Genomic DNA, 13,435 nt, shown 5'->3' on the forward strand with positions numbered 1-13,435 from the left:
AGAAAACACAACACAAACCCCACGACCCAGACAGCCGCTCTCCCACACAGGACCGGCACCGCGCGCTCCCGAGCCGCGAGTCAGTTCCCACCGTCCCGCTCCCCCCCACCGGAACCCAGCGTGACGGCACATGGTATGGAATACTGGGCTCTGTTTGGCCAGGTGGGGTCAGCCCCCACCCCCCGGCTGTGCCCCTTCCTGGAGCCCAGTGAAAATTAACCCTGTCCTGGCCGAACCCAGGACAGAGGGGCAGCAGGAGCCGGATGACCAGTATGAGGGACACCAGGAATGAGGGACACTGGGAACGAGGGACAGCAGGAGCAGGATGGCCAGTATGAGGGACACCAGGAATGAGGGAGACTGGGAACGAGGGACAGCAGGAGCAGGATGAACAGAATGAAGGACACCAGGAACAAGGAACACTGGGAATGAGGGGCAGCAGGAGCAGTATGGCCAGTACGAGGGACACCAGGAACAAGGGACGCTGGGTGTGTACCTTCTGGTGATACACCGGCAGGCTGTGCTGCCATCCAGCGAGAGCTGGACAGGCTGGAGAGTTGGGCACAGAGGAACCCAATGAAGTTCAAGAGGGATAAGTGCAGGGTCCTGCACCTGGGGAGGAACAACCCCATGCACCAGTACAGGCTTGGGGTGGACCTGCTGGAGAGCAGCTCTGTGGAGAGGGACCTGGGAGTGCTGGGGGACGACAGGTCAACCCTGAGCCAGCAGAGTGCCCTGGCTGCCAAGAAGGCCAATGATCTTCAGGGGTGCATCAAGAGGAGTGTGGCCAGCAGGTCGAGGGAGGTTCTCCTTCCCCTCTACACTGCCCTGGTGAGGCCTCATCTGCAGTGCTGGGTCCAGTGCTGGGCTACTCAGTTTAAGAAAGATGAGGAGCTACTGGAGAGAGTCCAGCGGAGGGCTGCGAGGATGAGGAGGGGACTGGAACATCTCTCCTACCAGGAGAGGCTGAGGGAGCTGGGCTTGTTCAGCCTGAAGATGAGAGGGGACCTTCTAAATATCTTCAGGATGGGTGTCAGGAGGACGGGGCCAGACTCTTTCCAGTGGTGCCCAGTGACAGGACAAGGGGCAACGGGCACAAACTGAAGCAGAGGACGTTCCAGCTGTAGATGAATCATAGAATCATTCATAGAATCCTTAAGGTTGGTTGGAAAAGAACCTGTTAAGATGCTGAAGTCCAACCGTCAACCCAACACCACCGTGCCAGCTAAACCATGTCCTGAAGTGCCACATCTGTGCCTACAGAATCCCAGAAGCATTGAGGGTGGTTGGAAAGGACCAAGGAAGAACTTCTGCTTTACTTTGAGGGTGACGGCGCGCTGGAACGGGCTCCTTGTGGAGTCTCCTTCTCTGGAGATACTCAAACCCTCATGGACGCGGTGCTGCGCAGCCAGTTCTGGGTGACCCTGCTTCGGCAGGGGGTTGGGCTGGGTGACCCACAGAGGTCCCTTCTGACCCCCACCATGCTGTGAGTCTGTGGGTGCCAAACCAGGCCGTGGGGAGATGTGGGGTGCCAGGTGCCGGGATTCCCCCTCGGGGCGGGCAGGACGGGGGCGTCCCGGGGTGCCCCGGCAGAAGGGGACAAAGACGGGGGTGGCGGGGGGTGTCTGTGGGTTGGGGGGGCCCAGGGTGACCTCGCGCTGGGGGGACACAGGCGGTGCATGGGGTGCGGGGGAGGGTCTGGGACCCTGAGGGGGGGTGCGGGGGTTGCTGCCCCGTGGGAGGGTCCCGGGCCGAGCCTGCCGGGGGAAGGGGGTCCCGGGGGGTCCCGGGGGGGGGGGTGTTCCCGGGGCTTCCCTGCCCCCCTTCCCCCCCCCCCCCCCCGTGCTGCCTCCGGCGCTTTCGCTTTCGCTTTTCCCAACCTGCGGAGCCGGGATCTGCCCGGCGCCCGGTGACGTCCGAGGCGGCTCAGGCTGCCATTGGCGGGCGGGCGATGTGGGAGCCAATGGCGGGAGGGGGCGTGGCTTTCGGAGGAGGGGTCGAGTCGGGGCGAGGCGCGGTTGCAGCGTCCGTGGGAGTGCGGGAAGGGGAGCGGAGCGGGGCAGCGCGATGGGGCCGGGCCGGGCGCTGGGGCTGCTGCTGGGGGTCGTCGTTGGGGCGACGAGCGGTGAGAGCCGATGGGGAGCCGGGAGACCCCCCCCCGGGCTTGGGGACCCCCCTCTACTCCCTTTTCTGGGCACCGGAACCCCCCACTCTTGTCCCTACCTCCATCGCTGCGCAACGGGACGGTCCTGGACACGGCTTCCCTGGGCACAGGCAACTCCCCCCGCCACAGGGACCCCCCACCGGACCTCCCTTTCCGACCACCCTTGTCCCCCTCCACTGGTGCCAGCATCCTGCCGTCAGGTCCCATTGCCCCCCAGCCCGGTCTCCTGCTGGACCCCACTTGCCTGGGCACTGGGACCCCCGCCCTGGACCCCCGTCCCAGCCGCTCCTCTGGAACTGCTTTCCTTGACCTCTACACTGCCCTAGTGAGGCCCCGTCTGCAGTGCTGTGTCCAGTGCTGGGCTCCCCAGTTCAAGAAAGATGAGGAGCTACTGGAGAGAGTCCAGCGCAGGGCTACGAGGATGAGGAGGGGACTGGAACATCTCTCCTATGAGGAGAGGCTGAGGGAGCTGGGCTTGTTCAGCCTGGAGAAGAGAAGGCTGAGAGGGGACCTTCGAAATGCTTACAAATATCTGCAGGGTGGGGGTCAGGAGGATGGGGCCAAGCTCTTTTCAGTGGTGCCCAGTGACAGGACAAGGGGCAACGGGCACAAACTGAAGCAGAGGAAGCTCCAGCTGAAGATGAGGAAGAACTTCTTCCCTCTGAGGGTGACGGAGCCCTGGCCCAGGCTGCCCAGGGAGGTGGTGGAGTCTCCTTCACTGGAAATATTCCAGCCCCGCCTGGACAAGGTCCTCTACAACCTACTGTAGGTGACTCTGCTTCGGCAGGAGGGTTGGACTAGATGACCCACAGAGGTCCCTTCCAACACCTACCATTCTGTGACCCTCCTGGACCACCCTTCCCTGGTCTCACACCCCCCGGACCCTGCTTTCCTTGACACCAGGACCCCCCTGGAGAGCTCTTCTTGGATCTCCCACCCCCCAACTCCCCTTTTCCTTGGCACTGGGGACCCCCTGGACCACCCCTCCTAGGTCTTCCATCCTCCGGACCCCCCTTTCCGTGACACCAGGGACTCTCTGGGCTCCCAACGAACCAGGACCCCCCTCCTGGATACCCCTCGCTCCCCAACATCCCCCCCTGAGAAGCCACATCCCTGCTGAAGCTGCCCACCAACACCCTCCTGATCTGCTCCTCTGGGACCCCTGCCCAACATCGCTAGCCGTCGCTGCACCCCAGGTACCCCTCCTCTGTACCCCCCCCCCACCTCTCACCCCCCCCCCCCTCCTTTTCTCCCCGCAGAGCCCCACTCCCTGCGCTACTTCCACATCGCAGTGGCGGAGCCCAGCCCGGGGGTGCCCGAGTTTGTAGCTGCGGGGTACGTGGACGGGAACCTCATCTCGTACTACGACAGCGAGACGGGGAGGACGGTGCCCCGGGCAGACTGGATGGCGGCCAATCTGGGTCAGAAATACTGGGATGGACAGACCAGGATCGGAAAGAGCAATCAGGAGACCACCCGTGTGAGCCTGGTCACAGTGCGAGGCTGCTACAACCAGACTGGGAGTGAGTGCGGGCTGGGACGGGGGCTCCATGGGGCTGTGACAGGGGTCCATGGGGCTGGGACGGGGCTTCATGGGATGGCAGAGTTCCCATCCCCCCCTTCCAAGATCCTGCCCTGCCCCACACTACTGGGAGGTTCCCAGTCACCCCATCCCAGCTCCTCACCAGCCCCACCGCAGTTGAGACTCCCAGAACCAGAGGGGCTCCCAGCCCAGCTTGCCAGCCCCACGGCAGTCAGGAACCCCAGAGGGACTCCCAGCTACTTGCCCTCCCCATGGTGCTCAACGCCCCCATCGCAGAGCCAGAGGTGGTCCCCCCACCCTGTCCCAGCCCCTCGCTGTCCCCACGTGCCGTGGGGCCGGGTGCCAGCCCAGCTGTGCTCTGGGTGCAGGGCATCTGCGTCACGGCTTCACGTGACACCCTGCATGCTGCGAGCCCCAGGACAGGGGGCAGCTCTCGTGCCGGTGCCCGATCCTCCCACACCTCAGGCAGGGGTGGGGCAGGGGGCTCTGCCAGGGGGGTCTGTGCCCCACTGAAGGCCCAGGGCTGCCGCAGCCCCCCAGCCCCATCTCCCTGGTTGCGTTTCAGGGGCTCACACGTGGCAGCGCATGTACGGCTGTGACCTCCTGGAGGACGGCAGCACCAGGGGGTTTTATCAGGAAGCCTACGATGGGAGGGACTTCATCGCCTTGGACGAGGACATGACGGGGTTCATCGCGGTGGACGCAGTGGCGCAAATCACCAAGAGGAAGTGGGAGGATGAGGATGAAGCCAAGCGGTGGAAGCACTACCTGCAGAACGACTGCATCGAGTGGCTGAAGAAATACATGAGCTACGGGCAGAAAGTGCTGGAGAGGAAAGGTGAGGGCGAGACGGGGACCCCGGGGACCGGCCAGCGTGGGTGCATGTGCCAGCCCTCAGCAGCACCCCCTCCCCAGAGCCGCCCACGGTCCGAGTGTCAGGGAAGGAGGCCGATGGGATCCTGACCTTGTCCTGCCGCGCTTACGGCTTCTACCCGCGGGCCATCAGCGTCAGCTGGCTGAAGGACGGTGAGGTCAGGGACCAGGAGACGGAGTGGGGCAGCGTCGCGCCCAACAGCGACGGCACCTACTACACCTGGGCGTCCATCGACGCCCATCCCGAGGAGAAGGACAAGTACCGGTGCCGCGTGGAGCATGCCAGCCTGCTGGAGCCCGGCCTCCACGCGTGGGGTGAGCCCCGTGGGCTTGGGCACGGGGAGCGGTGGGCTGGGGGGGTTCCCCTTCCCCTCCTCACGGCCCTGCTGTCCCCCAGAGACGGAGTCCAACCGGTTCACCATCGTGGCGGCGGTGGCTGTTGCCGTCGCCGTCCTGGCTCTCATCGCCGCATTCGTCATGTGGAAGCAGAAGTCGGGTAAAGCACTGGGGCTGGCGAGGCAGAGGGGTGTGGGAGGAAGGCAGGGCCTGGGGTGCCGGGAGGGGCCGTGGGCACGAGCTGCTGCGCTCTGGGGAGCCCCCAAGCCCAGTGAGGAGGCGTGGTGGGTGCTGATGCCTCTTTCTCTCTGCAGGGAAGAAGGACTACGACAAGGCGCCAAGTGAGTACCGGGAACAGGTCTGGCTGCAGCCACTGCCCAGTGCCGGCGCGGCCTCCGGGCTCTGGTTTCTGGCTGCTGCCGGCATTTCCCGATCCCCCCATCTTCCCTGTGCCACCGCTCCTTAAAGCCCCTTGGTGGGTACGTGTGGAAGTGGCTGTGTCTCCTGTCTGGCGCTTGCGGCACCGTCCTCCTCTCCAGGTGCCTGCGGCGTGGCCGTGGCTCCTGTTGCATGCACTGTGCCCGTGGCGAGCACGGCGCTGGCAGCTCACGGCTTTTTCTGTCTTGCAGGCTCGGCTCGGGGGTCTGACGGCTCGTCTGGATGTACGGTGTGAGATCGGGGGATGGACGGGGCGACCCAGAGCAACACCAGGCTGTGGAAGAGGGACACTGAGTCCCCAGAGCAGAGTTGGGGACGAGGAGGTGACCCTGGGTGACGCTGTCTCCTCCTCCTGTCCCTGGAGGGATCCCAGCCTGATCACTCCACAAGGGACCGGCACGCGGCTAGAGGTGGCCCCCTCCCCTCTCACCGGGCTGGGACCTTGTCTTGGGTTTGGCCGCATGTCCTGGGTTTGGCCAGGACAGGGTCAATTTTCAGTCGCGGTTCGTGCTGGACGTTGGTCGGTGGGAGTCGCTCTGTCCATTGCGCTATTTATTTTTTATATTCTCCTGCTCATTGTTGTTGCTGTTACGGTTCCCTTCGTCTGCTGTTCTGTTACTCTGCCCTTATCCCCACCCAGGAGTTTTTGCCTTTTTCTTTCCATTCTCCTCCCCACCCCAGCGGGGGGAGGGGTGATAGAGCGGCCGCGTGGCCCTTCTGTTGCTGGCCAAACTATAACATTAAATTTGGCACCCAAGCGTGGGGCGGGGATAACGGCAGGGCCCAGCAGCAAGTGTTGACTTTCTCTGAATTGGTTATCATTTGGTATACGCATTTATTGTGTTATTTAAGTGGTCTGTGGTCAAAATGTTGCTGTCTTTGGCCAAAGGGCTGTGGTATGTGAACCCTCACCTGCTGTAGGTGTTCCCTCCGGTGATGTCTGTCACCTCTGGGAAAAGGATTGGGATTACGGTTTTGCTGTACTGCAGAATATTGATTTAGAAGATGATGACACCACTGGGTAAGGCCTTGAGGGTCCTGGCGGATGAGAAGCTTGACGTGAGCCGGCGATGTGCACTGGCAGCCCAGAAAGGCAACCGCTGAATGCCAGGTTGGATGGAGCTCTGAGCAATCTGGGCTGGTGGAAGATGTCCGTGCTGATGGCAGGGGGGTTGGAACCAGATGGGCTTTGAGGTCCCTTCCAACCCAAAGCATTCCGTGATTCCATGGAATTGGGCTTGTATTTGCATGCGGCGCTGCGGTCACTTCCATACCTCGGGTGCTCTCTCTGGGAATTGATCAATAATTGACCCCGCTCTATGGGGAGAACCGGAGGGGATGCTTCCCCCCACTCTCTCAGCCCTGCTCTCTCCTTCTGGCCGGTCCCAAGAGCTTTTGGGAATTTGAATGTCCTTGGTATCCTCGGGCTGGCACGTTTGTATTGTTCTGTCTCCTGAGTGTGTGTCGGGTCTTGTTTAGGGTGAAACAAGTAGCTCACAGCATCGCGCAGATACCTGCCCCGGGACTGGGTCGCTGTGAGGGCAGGGGGGTGTGGGATGGCATGGGCACATGCCCAGGGGATGGTGGGCACCCCCGGCGTTTTGGGACTTCAACCTGCGCAAGTGCGGGATGCTGACAAACTGGTGGAATATTTGGAAGAAGCGTGCTGCCATGTCAGGAATTCCAGGGAGACCCAAATGATCGCGAGGTGCTGGGGTGTGGCCCGCGCCTACCGAGCCCTGTTCAACGCTGTTCAGTGCTCTAAAGGGGAAAGAGGGGGGAAACAAAGCGACAGGCACCGCGGCTTCCCCCGCCCCCCCCAACCGGCTCTGCAGCCGCTCCAGCCGGCACCGCAGATGCCGCTGCCCCCCAGACCAGCGCTGCCCTCCCGGCCAGCGATGCGGCTGCTGCTGCCGCAACTGCTGCGGCTGCCCCAGCTTCCCCGACAGGCACGGTGCCTGCTCCAGCTCCGGCAGCAGGCACCGTGGCTGAGCCCCAAAACCAACCCGTGTTGTCAGCAGTCGCCCCTACAGAGGAAAAGAAATGCAACAAGAAATCAGATCGTCCCGGGAGGGGTGACAACGAGCTGGGGCCATCGCAGGAGACAGAGCCAGAGATCATCGCGCGGTCCCTGTCCCTGAGTGAGCTGCGAGACCTGTGGAAAGATTTCAGCTGCCACCCAGGCGAGCACATTGTCACCTGGCTGCTGCGGTGCTGGGATAACGGGGCCGGCAGCTGGGAATCCGAGGGCAGGGAAGCCAAGCAGCTGGGATCCCTGGCCAGGGCAGGCGGCATTGACAAGGCTGTTGGGAAAAAGGAACAAGCCCTCAGCCTCTGGAGGAGACTTCTGTCAGGCGTGAGGGAGAGGTACCCCTCAGGGAGGGTGTGGTGAGTTATCCGGGCAAGTGGACCAATATGGAGAGGGGTATCCATGGGCCCCGATGGAACGCACCCACGAGTGCTGAGGGAGCTGGCAGGTGTCATTGCTGATCCCCTCTCCATCATCTGTGAAAGGTCCTGGAGGACAGGAGAGGTGCCCGAGGACTGGAGAAAAGCCACTGTCACTCCAGGCTTCAAAAGGGCAAGAAGGAGGCCCCAGGGAACTACAGGCCGGTCCGCCTCACCTCCATCCTGGGAAAGGTGATGCAGCAGCTCATTCATCAAGCAAGTACAGGAAAAGAAGGTGATCAGGAGTAGTCAACATGGATTGACCAAGGGGAAATCATGCCTGACCAGTCTGATAGCTTTCTACGATGGCATGACTGGCTGGGTAGATGAGGGGAGAGCAGGGGGTGTTGTCTACCTCGACTTCAGCAAGGCTTTGACACTGTCTCCCATCACATCCTCCTAGGGAAGCTCAGGAAGTGTGGGCTGGTTGAGTGGTCGGTGAGGTGGATTGAGAACTGGCTGAATGGCAGAGCTCAGAGGGTTGTCATCAGCGGCACTGAGTCTGGTTGGAAGACAGTAACTAGTGGTGTCCCTCAGGGGTCAGTACTGGGCCCAGTCTTGTTTAACTTCTTCTTTAATGACCTGGATGAAGAGTTAGAGTGTACCCTCAGCAAGTTTGCTGATGACACCAAACTGGGAGGAGTGGTGGATACACCGGCAGGCTGTGCTGCCATCCAGTGTGACCTGGACAGGCTGGAGAGTTGGGCAGAGAGGAACCTGAGGATGTTCAACAAGGGCAAGTGCAGGGTCCTGCAGCTGGGGAGGAACAACCCCATGCACCAGTACAGGCTGGGGCTGACCTGCTGGAGAGCAGCTCTGCGGAGAGGCACCTGGGCGTCCTGGTGGACGACAGGTTAACCATGAGCCAGCAGCATGCCCTGGATGCCAAGAAGGCCAAGGGATCCTGGGGTGCATCAAGAGGAGTGTGGGCAGCAGGTCGAGGGAGGTTCTCCTCCCCCTCTGCTCTGCCCTGGTGAGGCCCCATCTGCAGTGCTGTGTCCAGTGCTGGGCTCCCCAGTTCAAGAGAGATGAGAAGCTACTGGAGAGAGCCCAGTGGAGGGCTACGAGGATGATGAGGGGACTGGAGCATCTCTCCTATGAGAAAAGGCTGAGCGATCTGGGCTTGTTCAGCCTGAAGAAGAGAAGGCTGAGAGGGGACCTTAGAAATGCCTCTAAATATCTTCAGGGTGGGGGTCAGGAGGACGGGGCCAGACTCTTTCCAGTGGTTCCCAGCGACAGGACAAGGGGCGACGGGCACAAACTGAAGCAGAGGAAGTTCTGTCTGAACAGGAGGAAGAACTTCTTCCCTCTGAGGGTGCCGGAGCCCTGGCCCAGGCTGCCCAGGGAGGCTGTGGAGTCTCCTTCTCTGGAGATATTCAAGCCCCGCCTGGACGCAGTCCTGTGCAGCCTGCTCTGGGTGACCCTGCTTGGGCAGGGGGTTGGACTGGGTGACCCACAGAGGTCCCTTCTAACCCCTGACATTCTCTGATTCTGTGAAAGTCAAGGGACCTGCAGAGGAGATCCAGTTTTTAGGAATAAAATGGCAGGATGGGCACCGTCAAATTCCAATGGATGTCCTCACCAAAATAGCAGCTATGTCTCCACCAACCAGCAAAAAGGAAGCACAGGCCTTCTTAGATGTTGTGGGTTTTTGGAGGATGCCCATCCCAAATTCCAGCCAGATTGTAAGTCCTCTGTACCACGTGACCCAGCAGAAGAATGATTTTGAGTGGGGTCCTGAGCAACAACAGGCATTTGAACAAATTCCATGGGAGATGGTTCATGCCGGGGGTTTTGGAGCCGGGGATACAAAGGATCCGAGGCCCGCTCTACTCCCTCTGAGAAAGAGATTCTGGCAGCATCTGAAGGCATTGGAGCTGCTTCAGAAGTGGTCGGCACTGAAGCGCAGCTCGTCCTGCCACCACGATTGCCGGTCCTGGGCTGGATGTTCAAAGAGAGGGTCCCCTCTACGCTTCATGCCACCGATGCTACGTGGAGTAAGTGGGTCGCTCTGATCACCCAGCGCGCCCGAATGGAAAACCCCAGTCGCCCAGGAATTCTGGAGGTCATCATGGACTGGCCAGGAGGCAAAGATTTTGGAGTATGGTCAGAGGAGGAGGTGACACGTGCTGAAGAGGCCCCACTGTATAATAATCTGCCAGCCAATGAGAAAGAGCATGCCCTGTTCACGGATGTCTCCTGTCGCGTTTTGGGGAAGCAGCGGAGGTGGAAGGCTGCTGTATGGAGCCCTACACGACAAGTCATGGAAACTGCCGAGGGAGAAGGTGAGTCGAGCCAGTTTGCAGAGGTGAAAGCCATCCAGCTGGCTTTAGACATTGCCAGTCGAGAGAAGTGGCCAGTGCTCTATTTTTACACCGACTCTTGGATGGTGGCCAATGCCCTGTGGGGGTGGCTGCAGCAACGGAAGAAGAACAACTGGCAGCGCAGAAGCAAACCTATCTGGGCTGCCCCATTGTGGCAAGATATTGCTGCCCGGCTGGAGCAGTTGGTTGTAAAAGTCCGTCACGTGGACGCCCACGTCCCTAAGAGTCGGGCCACTGAAGAACATCAAAACAACCAGGAGGTGGATCAGGCTGCCAAGATTGAAGTGGCTCAGGTGGATCTGGACTGGCAACATAAGGGTGAGCTATTTATAGCTCGGTGGGCCCATAACACCTCGGGCCACCAAGGAAGAGACGCGAGATACCGATGGGCTCGTGACCGAGGGGTGGACTTGACCATGGACACCATCTCACGAGTTATCCATGAATGTGAAACATGCGCTGCAATCAAGCAAGCCAGGTGGGTAAAGCCTCAGTGGTGTGGAGGACGATGGCTAAAATATAAATACGGGGAGGCTTGGCAGATTGACTACATCACACTGCCACAAACCCGCCAAGACAAGCGCTATGTGCTCACAATGGTGGAGGCCACCACCGGATGGCTGGAAACCTACCCTGTGCCCCATGCCACTGCCCGGAATACCATCCTGGGCCTGGAAAAACAAGTCCTGTGGCAACGTGGCACCCCCGAGAGAATGGAGTCGGACAACGGGACTCACTTTCGTAACAGCCTCACAGACACCTGGGCAAAGAACATGGTATTGAGTGGGTGTGTCACATCCCCTACCATGCACCAGCCTCTGGAGAAATGGAACGGTACGATGGGCTGCTAAAAACCACCCTGAGAGCAATGGAGGTGGGACTTTCAAAAACTGGGATACCCATTTAGCAAAGGCCACCTGGTTGGTGAACACCAGAGGGTCCACCAACCGGGCTGGTCCTGCCCAGTCAAAACCTCAGCACCCCGTAGAAGGGGATAAAGTCCCTGTAGTGCACATGTGGAACATGTTGGGGAAGACGGTTTGGGTTAGTCCTGCCTCGGGCAGAGGCAAGCCCGTCCGCGGGATTGCTTTTGGTGAAGGACCTGGGTGCAGCTGGTGGGTGATGTGGAAGGATGGGGAATTCCGATGTGTACCTCATGGGGATTTGATTTTGGGCGAGAATAGTCCATAAATAAATTGTATAAAGTTTATTGCTAATTAACCCCGTCACTGTCCGTTATCACTCCTGCAGTTGTTGGATGTTCTATCAGCAGTATCACAGCGAGAGTCAGCCAGACTCATGAAGGATGGACTTTGGTGACACCCAGCAGAGCCCAGCAATGATGGGACTGGACCTGGCTTCCACAACTGGCCCACAGCACCTTCATCAAGATCGACATCTCCAACCCGCAGACCGTGTGCACCGGCCACACCAGATCCATCAGCCGTGAGCTCCGGATGCAGCAAGCGACCGCCCATCACCACGCAACGCCTCTCCTGCCGCGGAAGAGAGTTAGGAGAGATGGAGGCCAAAGTCATGGATTGAATGAACTCAAGGGACACTTTAGAGGGATGATCCACAGAGTGAGGGAATGAGATCTGGAGACGGGAGAAGTGGTGGTGACCAACTGGAACATGGGGGAGCTGGGCATGACGTGGATGGTGTAGAAGAAGGGGTGGATGATGTGCTGGATAGGGCCAGGACAGGATTAATTTTCACCAGGAGCCAGGAGGGACCCAGCTGGGTGGAGTGACCCAACCTGGCCAAACAGAGCAGGGTATTCCATGCCATGTGGTGTCATGCTGGGTTCTGGTTGGGGGAGCTGGGCTGGGGTGGGAGGGCAACAGGGCGACCGCGTGGGCCAAACTCCAACAGGCTGTAAGGAAGCGCCCTGGAGGGACGTGGTGTGCGTGAGCTTAGAGCTGAGTTTGAGCAGAAGCAAAGGGCGGCCAGCGGACACCATGATGAAGAGTAGGAGCCTTCGTCTGAAGATCCCGATGACCACCTGAGGGCGCCAACAGACATGCTTGAAGGACGTTAACATATGCTAATGAGTTCTTGGAAAAACCATGCATATGCTGAGTGTTTCTCAGAAATGTAATGAATATGGATGTTACCGTAGCATCAACACCCGGCAACGGTGTCTTTAGGGCACCCGCATGTGGGCGGAGCTATCCCCCGTGCGCCCAGCGCTGCGATGAAGAACGCCGGCTTGCGACAACTCCAAACTCGATTTGTCGAGAGCGAATTATTTTGCCGCTTTCCGACACCCAGCGAGTGGTCAGGCGTGGGCACGGGCTGCCCAGGGCGGCGGTGGAGTCCCCGTCCCCGGAGGGGTTCCAGAACCGTCTGGATGTGGCCCTTGGGGACGTGGTCTGGCAGTGTGGCGGGCTTGGGTTGGCGGTTGGGCTGGAGGATCTCAGGGGTCTTTTCCAACCGGAATGGTTCCGTGATTTGATGATTCTGAGCGATGCTGGGCACGGGGGGCACAGGACACAACGGGGGCCGGCCACAGGGGACACTGGGCACAAGGGGTGTCAGGCACAAGTGATGGAGGGCAGGAGGGGCAATGGGTGCAGGCAATGCCAGGCACAAAGGACACCATGTGCAGGCGATGGAGGGCACGAGTGATGCTGGGCACGAGGGGCACCGGGTGTGAGTTACGCCAGGTAGAAGTGACGCTGGGCACAAGGGACACCGGGCACAAGCAGTGCTGGGCACGAGGGGCACTGAGTGCAAGTGATGGCAGGTAGAAGTGACTCTGGGCACCAGGGACACCGGGCACGGGAGGAGCCAGGCACAAGTGATACCGGGCACAAGAGGTGTCAGACACAAGTGATGCTGGGCACAAGGGACACCGGGCACAGGCAGTGCCAGGCACGGGTGAGGTCAGGCACGAGGGGTGTTGTGCACAGGGCACGAGAGCTGCCAGGCCTGAGCGATGCTGGGCATGAGGGGCACCGGACACAACGGGGGCCGGGCACACGCGATGCCGGGCACGAGGGGCACCGGGTGTGCGTGATGGCAGGTCGAAGTGACGCTGGGCACCAGGGACACCAGGCACGAGGGACACCGGGCACAGGCATTGCCAGGCACACGCGACGCTGGGTACAAGGGCCACCGGGCGCAAGTGATGCCAGGCACGAGGGACGCGGGGGACGAGGGACACCCCGGGCGCGAGGGACACCTCCCACAAGGCCTGGGTGTGCCCACGCTCCCCAGGATTCTTTTACCCTTTTCCCAGCTTTTTCACCCAGAAAATCCCAGCGTGGGAGAGCTGCGGGGTGCCGGGTGCTCGGGTCCCCCCTC

At 60.6% G+C, this 13,435-nt stretch overlaps 1 protein-coding gene across 1 annotated transcript; it reads left to right on the forward strand.

Annotated features, from left to right (window-relative positions):
• The first annotated feature begins 2,050 nt into the window (after positions 1–2,050).
• LOC142359837 (class I histocompatibility antigen, F10 alpha chain-like) lies at positions 2,051–5,930 on the forward strand. The gene is made up of 7 exons (XM_075412219.1): positions 2,051–2,125; positions 3,424–3,687; positions 4,273–4,545; positions 4,623–4,895; positions 4,978–5,076; positions 5,231–5,257; positions 5,546–5,930. Exons 1-7 carry the CDS (start codon positions 2,068–2,070, stop codon positions 5,587–5,589), a joined length of 1,038 nt encoding a protein of 345 aa, XP_075268334.1. The 5' UTR covers positions 2,051–2,067; the 3' UTR covers positions 5,590–5,930.
• Positions 5,931–13,435: the final 7,505 nt, after the last annotated feature.

This window comes from Opisthocomus hoazin, unplaced genomic scaffold, assembly GCF_030867145.1.
Source record: "Opisthocomus hoazin isolate bOpiHoa1 unplaced genomic scaffold, bOpiHoa1.hap1 HAP1_SCAFFOLD_118, whole genome shotgun sequence".
NCBI lineage: Eukaryota > Metazoa > Chordata > Aves > Opisthocomiformes > Opisthocomidae > Opisthocomus > Opisthocomus hoazin.